This window comes from Pleurodeles waltl, chromosome 8, assembly GCF_031143425.1.
Source record: "Pleurodeles waltl isolate 20211129_DDA chromosome 8, aPleWal1.hap1.20221129, whole genome shotgun sequence".
In the NCBI taxonomy this organism is placed as follows: Eukaryota; Metazoa; Chordata; class Amphibia; order Caudata; family Salamandridae; genus Pleurodeles; species Pleurodeles waltl.
Genome location: NC_090447.1, coordinates 1,332,264,373 through 1,332,291,406, shown reverse-complemented (window position 1 = coordinate 1,332,291,406; position 27,034 = coordinate 1,332,264,373). Strand labels below are relative to the sequence as shown.

The following is a 27,034-nucleotide window of genomic DNA, read 5'->3' as shown; positions in this document are numbered from 1 at the left end:
CCTTACCTCAGAATTACCCCAGGGGTCAGACTCAATCGTGAAGATTTTTCATGAGCAGTACTCCTGCGCGCCGGTAGCTGGAGCGTTCAGCTCCGCGTGCATTGTCGGTTGTGCTGCAGGTGATGTCTGCACCACCCAGACATGCTGATGTCAGTTCCTTTGCCCAACTTTCCATGCCAGAGGAGCCGAGCCCTGAAGAACACTGACACACAGGTGTGGATCATTAGAACCTTGAAAGGCATACAGTCTGCCCCTAGAAATCCATTCCCAGAGCAGAGAGGATTGGTAGGTTTGTAAGGAATCTGAAGCTAAATATAGTCTCTACAAGATAAGGCGTTAACGAAGGTAAGTAACTTGTTCATCTGACAGACTCCTAGCTGCAGATTCCTTACCTTAGAATATATACCCAAGCAATACCATCCTTGGACGTGGGTCTGCAGACCAATTTGAGATGCGAAAGTCCTGCCGGACTGGAAATGGGCAAAATGCCCATCACGACCGACCTGGACAGTATAGGCAGTAATGTTTGGTAAACGTGCAGGGAAGCCCAGGTTGACGCCTGGCATCTATCCAGGACTGGAATTCCGCATGCTAACGCAGTGGTCTCATACTGGCTCTGGTAAAATGATTGTGCAAGCCCTCAGGGGTTGCTTCTTGGCCAAAGCGTAACAGATTTTAATTCAGAGCACGATCCATCTGTAGATGGTCCTTTTCTGTACCGCACAGTCCTTTTAGCTCTGACATACCCCACGAAGAGTTGATCATCCACTGAAAATTCTCATGTTCGGTCAGTGTAGAACAAAAATGCTCATTTGGGGTTCAAACAATGAAGACACTCCTCATCCTGGGAGTGGTGAGGTGGAGCATAGAAAGTAGGCAAGGTGATGGACTGTCTTATATGAAAGGGCGTGATCACCTTTGGAAGAATGGAAGCCCTCATGCGAAGTACCCCTTTGTCAGGATGAATAAAGAGATAGGGCAGCTTAGATATTAAGGCCTGTAGCTCACTAACTCGTTGGGCAGATGTTATAGCCACTAGGAAAGCCATTTTGATGGTGAGTAACCACAGGGGACAATTGTGAAGCGGCTCAAAAGGAGCGCATATAAAAAATGTGAGAACCAGATTCAAGTCCCACTGGGGCATGACAAAGGGAGAAGGCGAAAAAAGATAATTTAACCTTTCAAGAGCCTATGTAAATAGGAGATTTGAAAAGAGAGGGCTGATCAGGTAATTTGAGAAATGCAGAGATAGCAGAACGCTAACCTATAGGAGTGCCAAGAGCAGAGCCCTGCTGGGCAAGAGACAGAATAAAGAGAAGAACCTCAGAAAGGGAATCAACATTTCTGTCGGAACACCAAGCCACAAATCTCTTCTAACAGCAGGCGTAGACCGTCTTGAATGAAGAACGCCTGGCTGCCAAGATAACCTCACAGACTTCGGGGGTGGGGGGCAGGGGAGGAGGTCAAATTCTGTCAACTGCTGTTGATTAATCTCCATGCTAGAAGGCAGAGACTGAACAGGTTCAGGTGGAAAACCTTCACCTGCTGCTGCGAAAGAAGATCTTCCCAAAGGGGCAGCCTGATTGGAGGATTGATGGCCATGCTCAGTACCTCTGGATACCAGACTCTCCATGTCCAGTCTGGAGGTACAAGAATAACTTGGGCCCGGTCGTTATTGATCTTCTTGAGAACTCTGGGCAGAAGTGGTATGGACAGAAAGGCGTACAGGAGGCCTGAGCTCCATTTGAGACGAAAATCATCTCCCAGTGAGAGCTGTCTTGGAAACATCAGCATGCAAAACTGCTGACATTGTGCTTTCTTGGTAGCGACGGTGAACAGACCTAACCAAGGCTCTCCACACTGCTGAAAGAGACCTTATACCACCCTCTGGACAGAGATGCCTTTTGTGATCTGCAAGGAAACTTTGACTGAGTTTGTCTGCCCTGGCATTCAGAGAACCTGCCAGGTGTTGAACCACCAGGGATATGTCCTAATGTTCCAGCCATGTCCCGAGACGAAGAACCTCTTGGCAATTGGTCCACGACCCCACCAGCCCTGTTTATTGCAGTACCACATGGCGGTGGTGTAGTCCGGGAACATCTGAACCAGCATAAAGGCTTTCATTGTAAGTAAGATCACTTATAGCTCCAGCAAGTTGATGTGGAGTCCGGATTTCGCCTGAAACCAGAATCTTCTAATCTCCATCTCTTCCAGATGGCCGCCCCAACCGAGGAGTGATGCATCTGTCACTACTGGGAGATCTGGTTGGGGAAGGAAGAGGGATCTGCCACTACCCAATCACAGTTTGTTAGCCACCACTGCAGAGTTTTTGTACCTCCCTCTGACATCTGGACCATGTCAGAGACATTTCCCTTGATGCTGTGTGCACTGGAACGTCAGGTCCTACTGTAGAGCCCACATATGCCAACATGCATTTGTCACCAGCAGAATACAAATAGGCCATGAATCCTAATAGCCTGAGAGTCTGTTTCATCAAAATCCAGGATAAAATCCAGGATAGAGGCTGAAACAATGTTATCATAGCCTGAATATCTTGGACTTGCCTCATGGGAGGATAAACTCAAAACTGCACTGTATCCAGAACAGCTCTGATGAAAGGGAGTGCCTGAGAGGGAGTCAGGTGTGACTTCCAAATGTTTACAGTGAACCCCTGCGAGAGCAGGAGGTTCGCCGTAGTCTGGAGGTGGGAGACAACAGCCAGTCATCGACATAGGGGAAGACTGACAGATGAGCAGCAACCACTGTCATCACATTGATGAACACCCAAGGAGTGCTGGTCAGGTCAAAAGGAAGCACAGCAAACTGGAAATGCTCCTGGCCAACCATGAACCGCAGGTAAAGCCTGTGGGAATACAGGACGGGAATATGAAAATATGTGCCCTGCAAGTCCAACACTACCATTTAGTATCCTTGGTCCAGGGCAGACAGAACCTGAGCCAAGGTGAGCATCTTGGATTTCTCCTTCGTGAGGAAGCAGGTGAGGAGACCCAGGTCTAGGATACGACAAAGGCCTCCATCCTTCTTTGGCAACAGAAAGTAGCAGGAATAGCAGCCATAACCTACTTCTGACCTCTGGACCTTCTCTATGGCTCAGGTGGCCAAGAGAATTGCAACTTCCTTGCACAGAAGAGAAATATGATCCTCCATCAGCCTGTCTTAAGATGGTGGCATTGGGGGGAGGAAGAGGTCAGGAAGGGGAAGTAGTATCCCTTTCAGATTATCTGCAAGACCAGCCTGTCTGATGTGATGGAATGCCAGTGGGGCTGGTGCCGATGAATCGTGCCTCCAACTGGGTGCCCTTGATGGTGTACAAGCAGGTTAGGAGGGTTTGGAGGCTGCAGTTGTGGAGTGACCCGATCTCTGTCTGCCTGACCCAAGAGGCTTGTGGATACCACATCCTCAGCTGCGCAGGGGCTGGGGAGCATACGGGGCATGGTGGCTGGATGTGAACTGTGGGTGTTGGCAGCCACAAAAGGGGTGAAAAGGAGACTTGGGATTGTGCGGGGTGGAAGATAAGCCCAAGGACCGGGCCATAACCCGACTGTTCTTAAATCTCTTGAGCGCTGAGTCAGCTTTGTCTCAGAGGAGATGGGAGCCATTGAAAGGGCATGTCCATCAAAGAAGATGTGAATTCCCCTGAGAAGCTAGTAGTCCGTAGCCAGGAGCGTCAACTAACGGCTGCCATTGAAGAAACTACTCTGCCTAGCAAGTTGGTCATGTCGAGTCCACATCGAATTGTGAACTTTGCTGCATCTCATCAGTCTGCTACCACTTCGGAGAGCACAGTCTGGGCCTCCTTTGGGACTGTAGGCAGCATCTGCAGAATTTTATCCCACAGGGCAGCCCAAAAAGGCATGCAGTGTTCATAGACCGCAATGCCAGACTGGTGGAAGAAAACATCATCTTCTCAAGGGTCTCCAGCCTATCCAGAGGAGCAGTAGGGAACACACCAGGTTTGACATGAGAGGTAGAAGCCTAGACCACCAAACTTTGAGGGGTGGGGTCTTGTGTGAGGAAACTTGGATCCCCTGGGGCAGGGTGGTGGCTACGGGTGATTGCTCTGTTCACAGGAGCCCCTGTGTTGGGTTTGGACCTGGTATCATTACAGTGAAGCAGTGGTTCAGATGCGGATACTCCCTGCTGAAGCACCTCTGATAAGACATTAGTCTTGACTGCCACAGAGGGCAACTGAAGGTCGAGAACCTTTGCAGCACCACAGCACACGGCACCTCCCTCCTCTGTAGCCATGTTAAGAGAAGTATCCAGGCCACTTGCTTTCCTCACACCAGGTCACGCTTTGTGCATAAGGTTGGTCCTCTAAAGGGCCCAGTGACCCCTCCCATTTCACCCTCGGACCAAACACATAGGAATAGGCCTCAAGATCTGATCTGAGAGGCAAGGCTCCCAATGTTGCAGTATCGGAGGCGGGATCAAAATGGGGATGGTGTCGCTGGTGGGCACCGGCGGAATTGGGAGAGTCGGCATCGGGGCAGCACTGAGGAAGGCTCTTGCGTCTCGTCGGCTGACGGACACGGAGAAGTCAAAGCATACTTTCTACTTCTTTTTATGTTTCGAATTACCCGAGTGTCCCAAAGATTTTAGATGGGATGATGACCTCAGACTCTGTGACCAGCGCGTAATCATATAACAGGCAGCCATGAGCTTGAAGGTGCACTCAAGCTCATGCAGCAGTCAGAGCGTGACTTCGGGTCATGGTCGCACTCCAGGCAGCACAAGCAAACAAGGTGCAGGTCTGTCACCAACATCCACCGGTGACAGGTGCAGCAGGTCTTAAAGCCAGCCTTCCTAGATGACACCCTGCCACAACAGGAGGAAAACCTCATAAGGCATTGACAAAACATTGAAAAAAGCTCAGTCAAAAAGTGATAAGGGGTAGCTCTTCCAAGATCTGTACTGGCTGGCACGGAACGAAATGAGCTGATGTTAGCACACACTGGGTGGCCCCTATATAGGTGACACAGATGTCACTTCCAGCATGGACAAGGCCGACAATGCACGTGGAGCCAAATGACGCCACATTTCAGTGCGCAGGGGTACTGCTCACGAAAAATCTTCCCAATCCAGTCTGACGCCTGGGATAATTCTAAGGTAAAGAATCTGCAGCCAGAATGATCCTATTTCTGTTTGGTTGAGCCCCTTTGGGGGATATTCACCTACCCAGATAAGAGGAGGCACCTAAGATGAAGGATGCTGTCAAATGATAGGTGGGGTGTCTCCTCTATTACGTAAAAGATACACCAAAAGGACATCTTATTAGCTCTTAAATAGAGGTCTGACTAGACATTCAGCCATCTCATTGTTTGTGGTCTGAAGTGATTGTGACTGGGAGGACATGCATTGGCCAAATAAAATTCTCTCATGGTCTCCGAGTGCAAAAGAGAAAAGACACGTTTTTTAAATACCTACAGATCCATACATTTCTCACTAAAACAATGAAGCAAAACTCAGCTAGAGTCACCTGATGTCTGCTTGATTGTACATAAAACACTACCACTTAAAATATCATTATATTACCATGCCTTCCTTACAAACCTAGAAGATCAAAATATGCTATGGGCCAGGAAATGGTCATCTAGTTAAATTGTCCAGGCTCTCCAAACCTTATCGCTAAATCATACACCACTGTCTTTTAACTATCTTTCCTCTCCAAACATATACTTCATCAATGTAAAATGCTATTGAACTTCTAAATCATAACTCCTAACATTTTAAAGCTATGTCCAAGCTCGTGTCCATTTGGTTTGCTATACTAGAGGCCAGATTCTTGTTGCTGATCGGATACATATGTTTGCCACTTGTTCGGCATTAAACATAATTTAGGAAACCTTTTTGAACATAAGTGCAGCTACGGTTACCCTAGCAAATTGGATACCATATCGATTGTTAGGAATCACCATAGCCCAACAATATAATTTTGTATACTTGGCTGTGCTGTTGCTGAATTTAGAAATCGAACACTAATGGCAGGGTATTCAATATCATTAAATGAATGCCTGGATGCAATGAGTTTTAGAATTCTATCACAACGAAGAAAGGCGTTATCCGACAACACCCTTTTAAACTGATGTGGGGAAAATGAGAAAAATACCAGTTTCTCCAAACATTCACAAGTAAGGGGGGTGAGGATAACACTCTAACAGATCTCAGAGGTAACACTGTTTGTTTTTTCCTTTTCTTTCTCTTTCAGATGACAAGAACATACAATCAATATAAACTTTAAAGGCTTACCTTCCGTCATCTCCCTATTTTCTCTCTTTCCATAATGTTTGTATGTATCTGTAAACGATCAAGTATTTATTTTAAGGAGCTTAATCCGTTTCGGATACTTTAAATCCCGACCACTGCTCAGTGGTTTTAAAAAGTGTAGCTTCTGTGCAACTTGTTTCATTCATCACCCCCTTCAGCCCAAAGAGCTAGCAAATCATTCCCATATAGAGAAGAGGCCACTCTGGTACACAGAGGGAGGGAGGTGGAAGACTCTGGCTGACACTAGTGTATTCATAAAAGGACTAGCGCGATGCTTGTTCTACTACATTGCCAGACTATTCTGGAAAATGTCAAACTTAAACCCTGCAATATACTCATATAACCAGTGTAATTTTTTAGAAACTCTAAGCTCTGAAGTGAGCAATGTTCGAGGGAGTAACAAAACTTGACTCTAGATAAAAGGGCCTCTCTTACTCTTTCCGTATGGTCTTTGTGGAGAGTATAGTATAGCTGACTATCTTCAGCAGCTTCCTTAAGTGAAAGCCCCATATGCCCAGAGCCAGTTTCTAAAATCCCCCTGTATATCCACCGAACATCCACATTACCTGTTTCCCTATTATCTCAATACTCTGACTACACCTGGGTACAGAATCATGTCCCATTATCCATTTTTCCTAATACTCCAAAATGCGAACAGTATCCGCTTCCTTAACACTATGATGCTCAGGTCTGATCTTTTGAACTTTCCATAATGCCTCAGTGTTTCAACACTATTAGTTTATCTAATCGACTATTATGTCCCATTTCAGAATTTCTACAATGCCCTTGAGAGCCCTCATTCTGTTTCACCTCATAGGATGACCATACTTTCAGTTTCCATAATGCCTCATTGCCTCATTTTGATTGTATTCCCTGTTCACCTACTTCCCGAATATGACCCGGTCCAGGATTACATAAAGTCTCATATAAGTTTACATAACCAGTTTAAAAAAAAAATCTCAGTTTGCTGGCAGCAACTATTTTCCTTTTTTTTTTTAATGTGTTGATTACGGTTTTCAACAAATAAACATGTAAAACACACTGGAATTGTTACTAGAGTTACAGTGTGTTCGCGTTGTGTTGGACACAACAATTGTCTAGGTGACAGATCAGAAAAAGATAGAATAATAGCACGGCGAAGGTGGGTAGGGTGGTGGGTATGGAGGGGAATGCCAGGAGTGCTAATTGTGAGTGAGAATATCGTATTAGGTATGGCGCATCAATGGCATATGCTGCCTTATGAGAAGAAGCATGTAATATGGAGAATAGGGGATTCAGTGAGCATCATCCGAGTCTATTGAGGTAAGTGGCGAGAGGTTGCCAAAGTCTCCAGGTCGAGACGTGGGGGCTGAAGCTGAGCGTAGTCATCGCTGATCTTATCGCAGCAGGACATAGATTTAAGCCAGGCCGCATCCGAGGGTGGGTGTCTGCTGCCCCAATGGAGAGTGATTTCTCGTTTGGCAAGCAAGAGTGCTATGGAAATTAATCTACAGACAGACTTAGGGAAATCATGTGTGTACCCCAGCAGTGCCATTGTTGGGTTGGGTTGGATCGTGATGCCAGAAATCATGGTAAGGAGGGAGAAAATGGTAGTCCAATAGTTGCTGATGAAGGGGAATGACCAGGTGAGATGTACAAAATCAGCATCACGAGTTTGGCATTTAAGGCAATGGGAGGAGTGCGTAGGGTCGAATCTGGCAATATCTATGGGGGAGACGTATGTAAAAGCTTGTGCCTATGATTGATAGACACTAGTTTTGTTTGAGAGCACCAAAAGGCACATACCTTGTCAGATATGGGATAGCCAAGATCCGTGCTCCAGGCCTCTCTCACAAGTTTAATGGTGCCAGGTTTCAGAGCAAGGCATGAGTGATGCAGCTTGAAAGTCAAGTGGCTATCGTCGTTGTCTGAGATGATATGTGTGAGGGGCAGGAAGTCATATGGCGCCAGGGGGGATGAAGGTATGCAGGAGGATTAGGTGTTATGTAGTCCGCGTAATATGAAATGGTCCATGTATATGGCATTCTGGAAACAGGTATCATCCGCATGTCAGGACGTGTCTGTTGGGAAAATAAATCACCTATCATGTGAAGGTCATAAAGTAAGAGAGTACGTTGTACAAGTTTTTCCTGCGTGAGGGGGTTATCAGACAGTGGAAGGGCTGGGGAGTAAAGGACGCTGTCCCCTAAGGAGCAATGAACGCTCTTCCAGGCCCAGCAGGCTGTGGATAACGTCTGGGCGTTGGTTGGGTCTATGGGTATACCTGTAGGTAATAGGGAGGAGAGTGGCCATTGCCCAACCTGATCGCACTCCGGCTTGAGATATGGTATACGAGCACTGGGGTGGTACCAGCAATGTGAGTACTGACATTATGCAGCTAGATAGAGACAGAAGTCAGGGACGCCAAGCCCGCCGCACTCGAAGGGAAGAGCCATGGTGTCCCATTTGATATGAGGTCGCCGTCCACTCCAGCCCAGCCATATCAGAAGGCTGCGTAGTGAGGGGAAAAAGTGTTGCAGAAGTGGGATAGGAATATTCAAAAACAGATACAGAAAACGGGGGAGAATCACCTTTTTGATTATTGCCACCCGTCCGGACTTAGAAAGTGGAAGGCTTATACACCGTTCTACTTGAGAGGTAAGTCTGTCAATGGCCGGGCCATAGATGAGTCATAGTATTTGCTCTTTATCTAAATATAAATGAATGCCTAGATATTTGGTGTAGTCAGTGGTCCGGTCAAGGGTTATTTGATATCGGTGGGGTGAGTGCATTTGCTTAAAGGGAAAAGTTTGGATTCAGCCCAATTGATATGCTGGTCCAAGAGGCTGCCAAAGTGTGTGATCTCCCGAATCAGTGGGGGGGGGGGGAGAGAGAGGAAGTTAACAGCAGTGTGACACACCCAAATAGCAACATATCATCAGCGTAAAGTGATGCTAGGAGCAGACATGTAAAAGTGGAAGTCCGCAATGCATATGCTTTTCTTGTAGGTGTCGAACTAAGGGATCCATCGTAATGATGAAAAGAAGGGGGGAGCAGGCACCCCATCTGGTTCTCCTGCATACTGGGAATCAGTTGAAGAGTGATCCGTTCACCTTCAGACATGCCAACAGGTTGGTGTAAAGTAGTGTAGGTAAGCATCCCTCTTGACGTGGTTAGCTCTCACCTTTTGCCTGGTTTCTGGTGTGGCTTTGATTGTTAGTGCACTGGGTCCCTGCTAATCAGGTTTCCAGTGCCAGATCTCTTTCCTCAAAACTGCACAGTTTTGCACAATTTGCAAACTCTTCAGCTACCACTGTGAGCCTCTAGTAAATGGTACCCTTGGTACGTAGGGCCTGGGGTATCAAGGAAGGTCTTTGAGGGCTGCATCATCAATTGTGCCACCCTCAGGGGCAACTCACTTAACCCACACAGTGCTGCCATTGCAGACTGCACATGTTGGTGCAGGATAAATTGAAAACACAACTTATTACACACCCCTATGTACTCGGCCCCCTATCACTGCATGTGCCAGGTGTACGTCACCCCTAAAGCAGGTTGCATCCAGGCACATGTGAGGGCATATATGCATGAGCAGATATGTACCTGCTATGTCTCTGTCGATTCTGAGACATGGTAAGTGCACAGGGAACCCATTTTTGAAAACATGTGCTGGACACTGGTCATTACGAGTTCCCCAGTGACATGATGGCTTCTCTGAATCCTGGGGTGTTTAGTATCAAACATCTCAGAATAATAAACCCTCACTGACCCCAGTGATAGATTTATTAAAAAATGCACCTTAGAGGTGCCCTTTGAAAACCTACCTGCTACTAGTGTGCTGACTGACTAGTCCTGACCAGTTCAGCCACCACAGGTATGTTTCTGCCCCCACCTCCAGGTGAGAGTCAGTGCTCTTGAGGGCCAGGTTCAAAAGCCTGCACTGGGCAGATTTGTGACCTTCTTTCCCAGGCTTGATGGACATTCCAGGGAAGGGAGCTTCAAAGGCCTTGCTGCCTTTGTAATGCAACTCAGGTCTCTCCAGATAGTGGAGATGACCAACCCCCCTGTCCTAACCCCACTATTGGAGGCAGCACAGGTGGGAAAATTTGTTAAATTAGGAGGAGTGCCTACTTCATGCCAGTCCCAATCCTAAGGTGGATGAGCTGAAGTGGACACTACTTTTCAAATTCCTCCATCTTGCTTGGAAGGAATTAGGCCACCAGAGTTAGGGTTATGCCTACTTCCCAGCAGAAGTGGTCATAAGAAGGGTGTCACCCTCAAGGTGGTCAGTCCATTGGCTACTGTCTTGCATTCCCTGTATCGCCCCTGAATTTAGGCAGCACTCCTGAACCCTAGAACTCAGATTTCGACAACCTAAGAAGACCCCGGCAAAGAATAGTTGCACCCACAGAAGAGCAAAAGAAGAAGCAGCTGACCTGGAGCCAGGCCCTCTGGCCTGCCTGCTGAGCTCGAAGGATCCTGTACAAGATGCCAATTCATCCACCTATCAATAAAGAATCAAGTCTCCCACGGGCACCAGACTTGCCCTGAAACAAGAAACCACAAAGAAAAGACTCTGAAGATGCTGGAGCTCCCGAAACCAGACACCAGAAGTGGCCACTGCACCCGACGTCCATGACCGGAGGTAAAGCCAACCGACGGTGCCAACGTGGGTCCACAGCTGAGACCGAGTCCAGTGTGGTCTAACCCATCTTGGACTCTCCTGATACACCGTTGAGCAGAGGCCTCTGCACGCAGGCCCCCTCTTCCACAGGTTCCTGGAGAAAGAAAATCCAACAGCTACAGCAACCACTGCACCTGTGACCCTGACCCCAACTGCGGTGGGTCACCAGTGCCAACAACGTCCCCCGGCTCCTAAGAGCTTGAGTCCACCCTGGGTCCACCCCTACCAGACTTCCCCACAACGCCTGCAGCCTCAACACACAGGACCCCTTACCCATGAGTGCTCTTGGATGTGAAAACCCAACATCTAAAAACACCCCTGCATCAGTTTCCCTTGGGCAAAGGAGAAGAGGACCAAAGGTGCACTCATGTTCCCCAGAACCCCACGTCTACCACCTACTTGTCTGTTGTCCCCGACGGACTTCCCAGCCAGAGTCTGCAGCCTGTTTGTCACGGGCTCAAACTCCCATAGGGAACCATTGGGCACCCCATGCCTTACTGCACCTCTACGCCCAGCCGGCCCAATGCAGCCCGGTGTGACCTGTTGGTGTGGTTCTGATCAGTGCCCAGTGCTTACCTTAATTTCCCAAGATTAGCTTCTTAAGGCATTGTTAACCCTGTGTTTGCTGAACGTTGTTTTTCCTCCATAGGACAATATTGAGAGAACTCTGAAAATTGTCTATTTTTGAAATTGCTAAATATTTAGGCTTAGAAGTCTACTTGCCTGATAACAAAGTTCTTGAGTTTGAAACATATATAACAGGAATTGTTATTTTTCTAAATCGGTCTCAGATTTATTTATTGAGTGTATGTCTCATTTATTGGCTCCCTGAGCGCAACAAATGCTTAGCACTACCCTCTGCTAAGCCTAACTGCTCGCTCACAGTACCACAAATAGTGCATTAGTCCCATCTACTTTTACCTCTGCAATACCAATTGGGGATCCACTGGACTCCCTGCACAGTGTACTTCATTTTAGTGCACCATATAGAGTGACAGCTTCCTACAAATAGCATAACTGCCGATATGAAGGGACAGGGAAAGCCTAATTTCGTTAGGGTTAGTCTCAGGAATGAACACTCCAGGGGGCCAAACGCCTTTTCGGCGTCCTGTAATGCCATCACCGCAGGGATTGTCGGGGTGATTCTGTTCAGTACAGCAAAAAGTGTTCTTAAGTTAAAGGAGGTGGATCTGTGAGGGATGAATCCCGAGGGGACCGGGGAGGAGATCTGTTTCATTAACAGGTAGTATTTTGGTGAAGATTTTATTGTCTAGGTTAAGGAGGGATAGTGGCCTTTATGAGAAGCAAAGGTGCAGATTCTTGACGGGTTTCAGTATTAATGTTAATATGGCGTTGTATAGAGTGGGCGGAAGGGAGCCCACTTCTAGGGCCTCTGTGTACATGGCATGTAAGTGTGGGGTGAGTGAATGTTTGAAGGCCTTGTAAAAGGCTTCAGAGAGGCCATCCATCCCAGGGGCCTTGGAGCCCTCCCTGGCCTATATGGTCTGAATTATTTCATTGCTTGTAATTGGCTCGCTCAGGAAAATGCGTGGGCCATCAGTTATCCACACCATGGCAACCTTTGCAAGATACCTCGCAATGTCGGCTTCCGCTCTGGAAGAGCAACAGCTGTAGAGCTGCTCATAGAAACGTAATTCAGAAAGGATGCCTTTGTTATCCGTGATGCTAGTTTCCACCAATGTGTGGAGCTTGGTAATGAATCAGTTGAGGCAATTAGGGCAGAGCAAGTGCGCAAGCCTGGGACTTGACTTTTACCCCTCGCCATATCGCCAGGTAGTAGCGTGTTTTCCCATATACTTCACTTCTCTATCAGCAGGATCATGGAACTCAGCCAAAAGAACTGATCAGGTATGTAATCGGGGAGGTTCCCGGGTGCAGGTCTCGACCCGATCAATACGGGTCATACTGGCATGGCTGTCCCGGAGAATACCGGTTTGTTTCAACATACAGATACTGCATATATAGGCCTTAATGGCTCCCCAAAGAGTGACCTGGGAGGGCACATTGCCTTTGTTTATGGCGAAGTGTTCGACAACAGCGTTGTGTAAATCAGAGTGGAAGGTATAATCATGCAGTGCCTCACCAGGGAATTGCCAGGACGGCCGTAGTTCAAAGCTGCTGGTGATGCCTATTCGCAAGAACACAGGGTCCGATAAGGTGCGCGGCAGGTGTTTGATATTGATTGTCCACAGGGAGACGTTAGCAGATACGAGCAAGTAATCCAGCCATGTCCATACCCCGTGAAGAGAGGAGTAGAACGTGTAGTCTTTAGTGGTGGTGTGTCACGTGAACCAGTCGTCAGTGAGGGTGTAAGTGTCAATTTGATGGAGGATCGTCCTGGCATTAGATTTACCACTCGTCGATGTACATGTGGAATCAGCAACAGGTTGGAGGACTTGGTTGAAGTCGCCCTCCAAAATCACCACATTGGCCTCTATCTGACCCATGTGTGTGTATATAGTCTGAAATAATTTGGGGGAGTCGACATTTAGGGAATATATGTTGATCAGCAGAATGATACTGCCTGCTAGTAAGCCGGACTGCAGGATATAGCGACCATCTGGGTCTTCTAGGCTAGTATGGAGAGTGAAAAGGAGACTCTTAGGTATGAGGATACAGACCCCTCTTGGATATGTGTGATAAGCGGAGAAGTATTGGTGTATGCCCCATGTGTGTGCAAATGGTGGGAAGGTTGTAGATGGAGGGTGGGTCTCTTACAGAAAACGTATTATGGTGCCATGCCGCGACAGATAAGAGAGAACTTGCTTGCCCTTATGAGGGTTATTGAGACCCCGGACGTTCAAGTATACGAAAGGTACATCCATTACGCCCTGTGAGAGCAGTGAATGGCAAGTAGCACTACCAGACAGTATGGAGCAAACTATGGAAATGTATAACCCTGGAGGTGATGGAGGTGCAATGTAGAACACACTAGACTGTGACAAACCACAACAATTCAAACCCAACCCCCCACCCAACCAGACATTGAACTATCCAGCGAATCCCTAACATAGTAAACAAGAAAACTAAACAGTCCCATATATAACAGGTCAGTGTACACCGTTGGGGGGAGGCAAAGTCCCAGACTCTGCAGTCTGTTACTGATGGGTATTAGCAGAATCTAACACGAGTCAGAGAACACAGGATAATACGAAGATACCTCCAGCATGCCGGCCAAGGGGCGGCCAGAGGAATCTCCCCCAGAGGGTCAGACGCATGCCCCAGCAGACCTGGGTCCCCCATCAGAAGGGAGTGCGCAACAGCAAAGAACATGAGTTCTCGGCGAGATCATTCAGCGAGGTCGAGTTCCACTGGGCCTGGAGACTGCGTGTGCTCGGAGTGGCCCGTCTAGAACCCGAAGGGCTCTCGTTATATTGTTTGCAGAAGAGCATTGCGTCAGCTGGGGTGTCAAAGAAAAGGATTTCTCATGAACCTTGATACAAAGTCGGGCTGGGTAAAGCATGGTGTATCTGAGACCCAGTTTGCGTAATAAAATCTTGGCATCAGAGTATTTGCGCTGTGCCTCCTGCAAGGGGCAGTGGGTGGTCATGAAAGAAAAGTGTGCTGCCTTGGTAGCACTTCTCACAAACCAAGTAGAGTACAGTGTCCCTGTCTTTATTGTTCAGGAGGTGGGCTATTAGCAGCCTTGGTGAGGCCCCCACAGATGGGCGTGGGGCAAGGGACCTGGACGCGAGTTCCTCTACAAATGTAGAGGTGATCTTGGTGGGTTCAGGAGTTCGGTAAACAGATTCCCTACAAAAACATCCGGGCGACCCATGTTTGTTGTCTCTGCAATTCCTACAATGGGGACGTTGTTTCCGTGGGATCGCACCTCCAGGTCTTTGTTTTTTATGGCCACCGTCTTAAGAATGAGCTCCAGTTTTTCCATGCGTTTCGTTAGGGGAGTGAGCCATTCTTCTAGGCTGGAGATACGCTCCTAATCTAGTATGCACTCCTGGCGTTCACCCATGCCGTAAAGACGGTTAGGAGGGTATTGAAACATGTGTCGATAGAGCGTAACCCAGCTCTGATTTCTGACATTATGGCTGCTACATCCACTGGGCTCTTGAGTGCCGCCACCCTAGGTGATGGCTCGTCGGTATCAGATTGGAAACCTCTATGGTGCTGAGTTTTGGACTGTTCAAAAAGAAGCTTGCGCTGTTTTCTGACACCCCTGCCTATCATTGGAGGTGGTGGTGAGGTGCAATTGGTAGGTGCAACAGAGGTTCGCTCCACAAGGGCAAGGCAAGCAGTGGGGCATGGGGGTCTCAATGGTCCTGGGGCAGGGGAAGCAATGTGGTGTGAGATGAGTAGTACTGGCTAAGCACCATTATGAAAAGCGCATGGCTCAGGGAGCACCAAGAGGCCTCCAGGTATGCAGGCTAAGTCTGTCAAAGTAAAGGGTTCATAGTATGTGTCTAATTCAAAAAGGGTGAATGTCGCTAGGAGGAAGTACATCTGTGACTCAGTAGCATGTGTTTCACCACAGAGAGTACATGTCATGTGCTGGGTGGATGGGGGTGGAGGGGGTGACTGGAGGGGTAGAGACAGAATGTCAATCGTAGGAATGGGCCTAGCAGCATTGGGGGATACCATGCCAGCGAGATTAGCCCAGTGGGTTAGAACATGTGCCGCAGCCGCTCAGGGACAGATGTAAATGGTATGTGCAGAGCGAAGGGCCCCCACTTCACCACCCCACTCACCACAGGACTCTGTAGTTCATCCGGATGTCCTCCATGCACCACTGGTCATCTCCTCAAGGGTGACTGTTCTAATGCGGTCGCAGGCGGCAACTGCAGTTCGATGTCAGGGTGTGTGTCCCCCAAAGGTCGCAAGCCCAAGGGGGGAAATGAATGCGTTGGTGGGTGGCTGCAGAGGGAGGCTCACAGTTCCGTCACACCCTGCATATGGTTTGGCAGCGAGATCACAGAGATGCCCTCCGCACCCAGCGACACTTAGTAGTCTCGACATCAGGCTCGCCAGCAGCCCCTGTCCTGGTCGCCATGGGTCCTCCAAGGCTGTGTCGGATGGCGTGTACAGGAATAGGGGTGTGTGTGGAGGCCCCAGAGAGGGTCTTGGCCTGCAGCATCCCTCAGGTCTCACATCCCCTGGGCCAGTGGAGATGTCTAGGTAAGAATTCAGCCGAGGATTATGCCATTTTCTTAACATGTGCTCCGGAGCTTCACAGGCAGGTGACCATCTTGGAGGCTGCTTTGGTCACGCCTCCAGTAGCTATTTTCATGACACCAATGTTTACACGTTTCCCTCAGTACATTTACACAACCATTGTCCTTAATGTCCCAAAATACCCACATTTATAGTTCACATAATAAAACTGCCATGTCCCATTCACAGTATTCCCTATTTCTAAATGTATGCTATGCCTTTCCATAACGCGCACATTTCAAATTTCTTGAGATTTCTTGTTTCACCAGATTACACATATCCCATTGTGCCCCAGGATACAAACCTCTGATTTCCATAATGCCCATTTACAGTTTCAATAATGTGATTAATTTACTCCCATTGCACTTTTATAACATCACAGAATTAATACCCTGAGATTCTGAATGTCCATGAAGTCCCCTACGCCTTAGTGGTTAATTTTAGCCCCATTTAGTTTTTTCCATAACATCGCCCCATCACGTTTTGGCAAAGGAAACAAAAAAACGGTGATTTCGTGATTAAATGTGCTGTTCTTGTGGTGGTCTATGATATGAAACAATAGCAGTGCAACCTGTCAAACTTTCACACATAAGCATATCTGTTGCATGGTTACTAGTGCGTGTGTGACCAAGTAAAGGTGTGTCAGGGATAAGTAGTTGTCACTTCACTCACCTCAAACACACAAGTCATTTTGAGTGAATTAATGTGACTGAATCAGTGTAGTAAATGTTAGTGTCGCCTCACTGCACCCCCCCATTGTGTAGGCGTGTGCAAGATTCTATGTGAATGCTGAATGTGTGAAGATTAGTGCGGCTTGTGTGCTTGCGTTCAACTCAGAATGAGAATGATCATGGCTGTGCTAGAGGGGATGGGTTGACTTTGTCGACGCAGAAGTTTGAGGATACAGAAAGTGAAGACCGAAGCCATTTACGACAAATGTATTGGTCCACGAACATCCGGTTAATGTTCTGAAATGTACGGGTCCATTAAGAATGTATCAAAATTTGCTAACCCATCTTCAAGCAATAAGGGGGCAATTTTCCAAAACTAAAGACGTAGTTGTTCACAAACACTAGCAGTTCAAACATTACAAAGCACTCTTTAAAAAAAAAAAAAAAAAAGCTAGATGAAAATTCATAAATCTGTGATAGATTGCAAATCAGACCTCAAGTGACCTGCCTTTAAACCTGGTCAAATGTAATCCATTGGTATTAGAGACTCGCAGAAAGATCAGTTTCCATAAGAGTTTCAGTCAAAAAGCTGGAGCACTTGATGCAAATTTAGAGAGGGCAAATACAATTTAGGTCAAGCTTTGGGGCAGTTAAGGCAACAGATTCAAAGTCATAGATCGACCAATTTATTTTTATAACCTAAATATACATTACTAGGTAGTGTGAAGTGTACTCGAGTCTCAAGGTTGTCCGTGACTTACAGACTTTCGGACGTCTCTTGATGAAAGATCAATCAGTTTTTTGTTCATAGACCATTCTTCATCAGATTCCATAATAGCTTTCTGTAAAAACCGAGATTAACATTAGTACGAACAAAGTAAACAATAATATATTTACGTTTTTTTCGGCACACATGAAAAATCATATTATTTCGCATTTGAAATTATGTACATTCTGCATTTTTTGTTTTGCAAGTTCCTAAGTGAATGTAATTAAATGTTTGCACGTTTGTGACTAGTTATTGCTAATGCCACCACAAAGAAGCGTTACATGAATCCACATAAAACATTCACGAGCCCATTGAAAAATACAACATTTATGTTTCCTCCCAGCTATACAAGCTGCAAAATGTTGGGCACACGTTTCCTAATAGGGGCTCGTATTATATAATGGGCGTACTGTCCCTGTTTGCTCACAACAGGTATGCCGCGTGCCAACAAAGATGGAAGGCCCAATTAAATTCACTGCGTTGCTCAGGGCTGCTGCAAACACACGTCTGTCCTATGGACAGCACATTAATGAAAGACAAAGCTGCTTGCTTACAGCACGTGCTCGATGGTACCTGCCTGCATTTCAAGGCGATTCTGGCGACAGACAGCCCCCTGCAGGCGGGTGTGGCGTAGTGAATGGTGTCGGACCTATGGGATCCCTTTTCCCATCTCCAGGGGGATGCCCCTAGGAGGTTCACTGACAGTGCGCCCCATCTTTGTGGTGCACTGTCAGTGCGCCTGTTGAAGGCCTCTGCGCCCAAGCTCATAACACACAGCAGAGGTGCAGTGTCACCCTCATTCAAAGGGAGGAACGCCCCTTTACAGCAGCGATGGTGCTTTGTGTGCACTATCTCTATGTGCAGCCCCTTCAATAATACTGCAGTCCCCCAGGGGTGCAGAAAATGGGTGCAGGTGCCCGTTGAGTCCCCAGACACTGTATCTAATACATCTCCAAATCTAACGACTTTAGTTCCGAGTCCAACTTTTGTTCAATGATACTTGCACAATCATTTTGTAAGGTCTAATTGATAAAAACATTCCCACCAAAAGGTCAAACACAATATTTCACAACTTTGCTTACTAGTATGCAAAAAGTCCAAGTACCACCCTTTGGAGGACTTATAACCAACGTTTTGTTACAGATGGAATGGTGAGGAGGTTCATGAAGAAACCACACCCAAATGGACTGAATCTAGGAAACATTTGTGATTTTCATAACTACAGTATAGGACTAAGTTTGTTAGAGCCAGTATTGTGTTAAGATGAACAGGGAGGAAATAACACCGAGGGCAGCAACTAGACTGTGCAAACGGTCGCTACTGTGGCAAAGATGAATTTTAAATGTGATACGACTGAACCAGTAATATGCAAACAATATTTGGTTGTTTAGGACTCTAAAGAGTGAGGTACTTTTCAATCAAAGACCGATATGCAAGGTTAACATAAAACAAAATATTTTCATTCTTGATCATACACAATTGTAATCTGTTATTTATGGCAGTGTTTTGTTGCATCTGCAGATCCAGCTTCTGAAGAAGGTATGGTAAATGGTCCAAGAACACAAAAAATTATAGAGTTTAGAAACTAAGGCAAATATACGTTAAAGAGCATTAATGTTAGACAATTAATTACAAATGTAATTAAAGAATAATATAAGGAGACACTTGAGCGTTGCATTCCTTTTAGGAGTGCGCTCCATTAAGAGAAGAGTCTTGATTTAGGGTCTGATGTTCTACAGGCCAGGTCGCGATGCAGTTGGCGGTTTTGCACACCGAACAGATTGCAGCCTCCCCTTCATTTTGCAATGCAATGGATGTACTAATCCAACCACACAATATGGATTCACAGATCCCCAAACCTCATAACTAATAAATATTAAGATGAGTTCTGCAGCGCCACATCAGGTCTGCAAATGCCGAAATGAAGGTTTGCAGTGAACAATGGGCTCTGGTGGGCTACTTATAAAGCGCAATATTTACTTAAGCATCTTGGTGCTTACGCAAAAGCGCAAGTAAGGTCAGGTCGATACTGTGAAGTTTTGGATTAAAGAGATGAGTTTATAGAAGTTGTTATAAACAGAGAGTTTAGATTCGGAGTGAAGACTGTGCGAGTGTTCCAGATTTTTAGGGCGAGTGCGCCAGTGCTCTGACCTGTTGTGGTCTATTTGTGGGCTTTTAACCACGCCCACTGCACGACCATCACTATCACTCGCTCAGGAGCTTGCCTTTCAAAAATCCTTTGTTATAATTGGTAAATACTCAGTTTGGCCCTCCTTGGGCGGTTTGGTTACTGCCGTAGACACTGACCCTGTTACATGGATAATTGCACGTTTGCAGATAAATTTGACTTCGAGCTAACTTCTTTTTCCTTTTGTGTCTTCTTCACGCTCATGGTGGCTGTGGTGCTTTGAATCTGCTCACTTACGTCAACTGTTTTACTTATTATTTTCAATTTATGTGGCAAGTAAAGTCCAGTTAGGAATTTACAACGTTAACAGCTCTAACTCGAGCAGACATGAGACCCACTGCATTGCAAATGCTTGCTACTATTGCTACAGAAAAGGCTGACACTTAACCTCACAGGTCTCGTTTTTGGAATTTCGGCAAGGAATTGAGAATTAGACTGTATCATGAGGATACCAAAATGCCATGAATATGTTTTTGCAAGAAATTCTGGGACTTGAAGATAGCGAGTTTATACCAGATCAATGGTTTTGCGACAAATCAATGATACATTTGTTTGTGATTCACATAAGGGAGTATTACTCTTTCATAGCACTTCCTGTTTGTAATTCAGAAAGTGCTGCAAAAGCCCTTTTGTGAGTCAGAGAGACTCTTTTTGAAATGCAAAAGGCTTCGGCACATAGTAAAATGTTTTTCCAGTTGCAAAACTTCTATTTTTATGAATCACAGGCTTTGCAATCACAATAAACTTTTGTAATTTGGGCCCTCAGATTTCACATTCAGAGAGGTACCAAAGAATATGTAAAATAATTTTGAAAATGTGTCCAACAGAAATAATTATTTGCGGTATTACATTTGCAAATACATAAGACTGTCAACACCAATTACAACTAAGGGATCTTTTTCCCAAGAAAAAGTTACTTATATGTGGTAACCTGCAGATTCCTCACATGTTCAATAACGTCTGGCATCAAAATGGATCCAGAAAACTTCAAAGCTATCTAGGCACTAGTAGGAGGTGCTGGCTTTGTTAAGATGCTGAAAGTGACAACAGGTGACTCTACTGAAGCCACATAGCATGTGCTCCAGAACAATGTCACTTTACGTATATTTGTTTTTACAAAACATTGAGACGAGTGGACATACTTACATCAACAAAGTAGTGCAGTACCAAAATATGAACTAGGATCTTATAAACTTTCCCTAAAACACATCCATCAAATGGGGAGCCAGGAGGGTTGGTAAGGAATCTGCAGGTAGAGTATCCACCAGAAAGATTGTCACAGCAGTTGTCAAAACCACACTCAAGTCCAAGACTGATGCTGTAGTGTTGGAACGATGCGTGGTCTGAGCGGAGCATAAAAAACTCACTGACACTGCAAATGAACGAGTCAACGCTGGCAGAAATACACTCTTAAGTTAAAGATATGCAGTCCTAGCTCAAGGAAATCCAAGGGGAGGTATGATCCCAAAATTGAAGTCTGATGATGCTGAGTGCCACTCTCGTCGGAACACTGTGCACACTGTGGGCTAACAGATCAGGTAGAAAGAAATAGTGTGTTTACCGTCAAGAACAATGTCAGCAATCACAACCGGTCTTCTTTTCGGTGAAACAGGCCCATAGGGTACTGAGCAGGATGCCGCATCTGGGTGTATCGCCTATGCCTGGGAATGCATGTCTCTTTAACTATTGTGATAGGGATCATATTCTTTAAACTTCACATAGCAAAGGCCCATGGATAATAGAGAACTGTAAGGTAAACATTTTTACGGATGATACCACTGAAGTGCAATGGTGGAGGGAGTCTTTCCTGGACATTAAAAAGACACTGTTCCAAATCGGCATACTTTACTCCTTGATGTACCCAGCCAACCCAAGAGTCATTGTTGGTAGTAAATCAAATTTTTGGTACCCTAGCTGAAGCATCGGCATAGCTGTAATCAAAGGGTGAGATTAACATGACGGATCGAGGAGATTCTGACGAGGGATGGCCGACACAAGGCAACAGACTAAGCATTAAGAAACTTCGAAGATATCCTACCCAATAACAAGCTGCTAGCGAGAGTGCTATGATCATGGAGGAGATCGAGTTGCCCCAGAAAGGATCCTCTGAAGGACGATAACAGGACACACAGTCATGAAGACAAAGTGGAACTTGCAGAGATGGAAATGGAAGGAAGACAGGGCCCTGAACGTACACCAATGACTGTGGATTCAGTTCTTTAGGCTTAGCAGGACTATATCCTTTTACTCAGCAAGTTTGTACACTGGCTGCAGAGTGCTGTGTGCCTGGAGCCAGGCCACTGGCAAACATATGTATGCAGGGATGGGATGCATGCTATAGTTTTTATTGCATGGGGGAGTAGAACCTCACAGGACTTCGTCTATATAGTAACTATTACACGGTTCCCGCTACACAGCAAGAGGGACAGTTTTATGGCATGTGGTTGTATTGCTAGTTTATTGACGAGGTAGTTTGTGATGCCTTATCTAGGGAAGAGCAGTAGGGATGTTAATTGTTGTGAGCCAAGCTCACGTGTTACAATGTTAATTTACTATCTGACGATTGGCCTGCTGACCGCTGGAGACCAGTGGCATGCACAGAAGGTCTTCTTTCACTGCTTGGTACATAGCTGGACATGATGGGAAAGCCTTCCCCCAGGTACACTATTTTTAGTGCTCGTGGAGTGTGTGTATCTGAGGGTGTGGGGGTGCGGGGTGGTTAAATATTCCCCGACCACAGATTCATTGAAAATAAAACAAACTCATTAGCTCCTTTTCCTTTCAGTTTATTGTAAAGATGTCAGAGTGCCCTGCACGTTGATTGTTATTGCAGTAAACAAAATAAAAAAAACAAAAACAAAAAAACACAACCAAGCTGCTCAGGAAGCTCTTTCCAAGCAGCTTGATGAAAAAAATAATATATAGTGCAGGCCACCAGTGGGGGCTTTATAACTATCCCCACAGTCACCCACACCAAAAAGGGTTAAGGAAGGCCTTTTTCTGGAACTAAAATCTCTGCTCGCTACTGTGATTTGAGGAAAGGGAACATGCAGGATGGTAATCACAAAATTATACACTACGTTGGCGCAGGGTGTACCTGAAGCCCCCAATTATGACATATTATGCTATGGCGCAACTACAGTGGCCTGCTAGCTTCTGAAACACGTGGAGTTGGTAGACTATTACGGGGCACATCAATCCTAGAAAGCCCACTGGGAACAGATGTGAAAACAAGCTAAAGACAATGTACTTTTGAAAGAGGCACACTGGTGTCAGAAAACATATGTAGCTTAGCGAAGTCGCCATACACTCTGGAGTTGCCCTTGTAGTCTCTTCCTGGCTGCGTACATTTTTAACACATGATACGTGCCTTTGTCTGGAGGCAACCACTTGGGTTTTGGAGTGATACTTTATGTTAGGGGTCTTGAGATCATTTGAGAACATAAGAGAAGTTTATGATAGGTCCAGGTCGATTTTTGTTATATAACACGTTGGTAAGTCAGGCAAATAAAATCTGGGGGACAGATAGTTTGAAACATAGCACCGCACAACCTCTTCGAGTGATACTAACACTTGGTTCCCCGCAGAAAACGATCACTTGCTTGTATATGGCACACTCACAACATCACAGGATGGAAACTAGATATTTAAAAGGGTGGTGGGAACAACATTTGGGACTGTAATTACCTGTGGGCAATGGGCATAGTGTTTAAGCAGCGTTAAATTAATCACCAGAAATTCCAGCCACAGATATATATGCCTTTTAATTATGTGAATCACGATTATTTGATCCCGAAATGAATAGCTTGTATGTACCAGGGGGCATCAACTAACTCTCAGATGTACTGTGTTGGATGTAGACTATTTATATATTGTATGGCATTGTTCAGAAATCTGGCAGTTGTAGGATACTGTAATCTCACTGAATTAACCACAAGAGTAATACTAAAAGAAACAATGGGGGTGGGGCCAAGATGGCAGCGGACTAGGACGTTTTTTCAGTTCCTCCACCGTCCGGGCCCGCCATCGCACCTTTCAGTGGCACCCTGATCCCTAAATGGCACTGAACTCCCCCTCCCTCCCTGAAAGGCTGCTGAACGACCCTGAAGCCAAGGAGAGGTCTGCAAGGGCTTCCAACCTAAATAAATACCCAGTGCTGCGAGAGACAAGATAATGAGCCGCAGCCATCTAAAATGGCGCCCACAGGAAGCTAAGTGAATGCTCGCGAGAGTTCTCCACACCACACTGCAGCACTCAGTCACTTTGAGCCCCACAACATCGCCAGCCCACCTCCCTAAAGACTACGTGGCCCGCCGAGCCACTCCTGGCACCCGGACGAAGGATGGAAGATAGCAGCCTGCCGCATCCTCACCCTGCAGGGACCTCCAGGGAGTGCGGCCAACAACGAAATGCATGACCAACGGCCCAACTGTGCTGAGCCGGGGAGTGCGTGGCCCAAACTAGCCCAAGGTGGTCTTTGGCAGGGGACGAACAGGGAGGCATACCGCCTGACTCCCAATGCCATAGAAACCCCTGCTCTGCGCGCGTTCAAGCCCATACCTCCTCGCATGCAGCTGGGCTGAAATAGAAGTGCCCCACTTGAGGCCCTGAAGTCTCCCTTCAACGCCGCCAGTTCTACAGGCCCACCTCCGGGTGGAACACTTCTGAACAACAAGCACACCTTTCCAATGGTCCCATGATGAGCCGGCGGGCTCAGTCTGTTGCGCCCTCAAGACCTTGCCACGCCGGGTGACCATTAGGGCCCATGCCCTCACAAAGTACCACACCCAGAACCTCCCCCGCAGCGCTACTGACACACACATGGCAGAGGGGCCGGGGTCTCCAACCCAGGTGGATTGCTACTGCGCCGGGAACCTAGAAGGAACCAGTGACTACCCCTCACAAACACTGAAGGACAATGCACCTGGGACTCGGGCTTGCCCACTGCAAGGGGCAGCTTGGCCGGCCAGACGGGGCATCAAACCGACACAGGCACACTGAGGAAGGACCAAAGAGCTGCAGGGCTCTGGCGGGACAGTCTACACCGGCCTTGACCTGTGCACAGCACTACCCCACTCTCTACCTATAGCAGGTGGCAAGACCACTGCGAGCCCCTTCCTTGGTCTGACTCACCTCCTAGCCCTGCGGTGTGACCCCACAACATGCAAAGTCAAATAATCAAGATGGACACAGCAACCACCTCCAACACTGAGCAGGCCGTAGGCACGCTAAGCCTCTGACACACGTGCCTCCAAGTGAGGCCTACTTCCCTCCCACAATCTTCCTGCCACTGCTGACGTGGCCACATAGACCCCTGGGTTCTTTACTTCCCGGAGGATGATCCGGCTGGATCAGACGGGGAGATCTCAGCGCACATTCCACCCCCTATACCCCAGCAGACTGAAAGGAACTAGCCATCCTCCTATCTTAACTCAGCTTAGAGGTTTGGCACAACCCTTGAGCCTGCAGTCATCAAGAGACACCGTGCCCATGCTGGAAACTAGGGAACACACAGTTCTCCCGCAATATTGCCACTCCCTCCCAGAGCAAGAGATAGCATCGGATAGGGACTCTCCCTGCCCCCCACAAATATGGCCACCTCGAAGCATAAGAAGTACCAATCGGTACAGGAGATGTTGACTCGGTCAACGCCAACCGAAGATGACTCTGAAGGGGCGAACAATGCTGAGCTGACCCCAGAGGCTTCCTAACCTCCCTCTTTGACTCCCTGAAGACAGACCTACAAGACCTTCGGAGAGACTTGTCCTAGGAAATGCTTGACCTTCACTCAGATCTCACCCCAATAGGGCAGCGGGTGTCTGGCCTACAGGACAACGAGGTCTCACGGGACACAGATGTAGAGCAACTGGGCCAAGGAAATAGTTTGCCTTCATGAACATCAGGATCTCATATGAGCCCAGAAAGAGGACCTGGAGATTCTATCCCATCATAACAACGTATGCTTTAGGGGGGCCCTACAGGGGCTCAGTGTGCAGATATCAGGGCATACACCACAGCACTCTTCCGCTCAATCTTAGGATGGGACGATGACAGAGACTTACAGCTGGACCGAGCTCACAGGGCAGGCCACCCTGTGGGCCCTGGTTCCAGACCTCCGGATTTCTTAGTGTGCATTCACAACTTCCAGATCAAAGAAGACATCCTGAGGTTTGTGCGCGACAAATATCCCATTCGGATCTGAGATCACACGGTCGGGCCTCTACCATGACATTTCTCTTCATACCCTTCAATGGCGCAAAGGGCTCAAACCCATCACAGAATTCCTCTGCTCTCAAGACATATCGTATGATCAGGCACCCCTTATGGCTTATCTTCCACTGGGAAGGTGAACTGCACCAACCAAAGCCACTTCAAGAGGCCCAAGGCTAGACCCTCCTGAGAAGGTTCTCCCAATGGGCCCCAAAACTGGCAGAGTGAACGTAACTATCCTACTAATACCCCTTTTTCTCAGCCAGCCCCACTGGGCCCCTATGTGCCCTCAATTGAAGGGGCCTGTTGCAGTGGGGGCCTACCAGACAACACACTGTACTACCAGACTCGCCCGCACCACAGCCTGTGACTCAACTGCAGACAGATCCCCAACTTGGGACTTTGAATTTCAATTGCTCACGTTTAATTTTGTTGTTCTTGGTAATACCTCCTCCACAAATCCAGAGTTCACACCTCAGCCCTCTTGCACACCACAGCCCACAAGACACCACAACACCGCCAGAGGTGCTCTCTTTCCCAATGCGGCAGCAGCATTTCCATGTGTTGCATACCCTTCACCCAATTGAAACTTAAAATATTGAGCCTCAATGGGCAGGGCCTTAACAACCCTACCAAAATGAGCTGCTTTACTCTCTCTCCTGGAGCGCTCCGAGCTTCATGTATGTCTCCTGCAGGAGACCCATCTCCTCCCTAAAGATGTCCCCCGGATGTGCTCCAGATGGTTTCCCCTGCAATTTTGGTCTTCGACCCAGACAAAGAAAGTAGGCGTGGCTATTCTAATATGTAAATCCTTTCCCGGTGATGTACTCACAAAAGTTGCTAAAATCAAAGGTCGGCTGGTTGCCTTTAGAATGTGACTTGGTAACTTTCACTTCACAATTGCATCCATATACGCCCAAACACACATCAAGAGACATTTATCATGCAGGCCTTGGCCACAGCCTTATGCACTCCTGAGACATCGATCCTTATAGGAGGTGACCTGAACATGGCCAAGGACAACGTCTTGGACAGGTCGGGACAGCAGTTGGACCAGA

At 47.1% G+C, this 27,034-nt stretch overlaps 1 protein-coding gene across 1 annotated transcript in view; it reads right to left on the bottom strand.

Annotated features, from left to right (window-relative positions):
- CWF19L2 (CWF19 like cell cycle control factor 2) overlaps nt 1-27,034 on the bottom strand; it is an 860,723-nt gene that overhangs the window by 36,176 nt on the left and 797,513 nt on the right. The window contains exon 16 of the mRNA XM_069202341.1: nt 17,571-17,651. Within this exon, the coding sequence (XP_069058442.1) occupies nt 17,571-17,651 (81 nt within the window). The remainder of the gene's footprint in view (nt 1-17,570; nt 17,652-27,034) is intronic.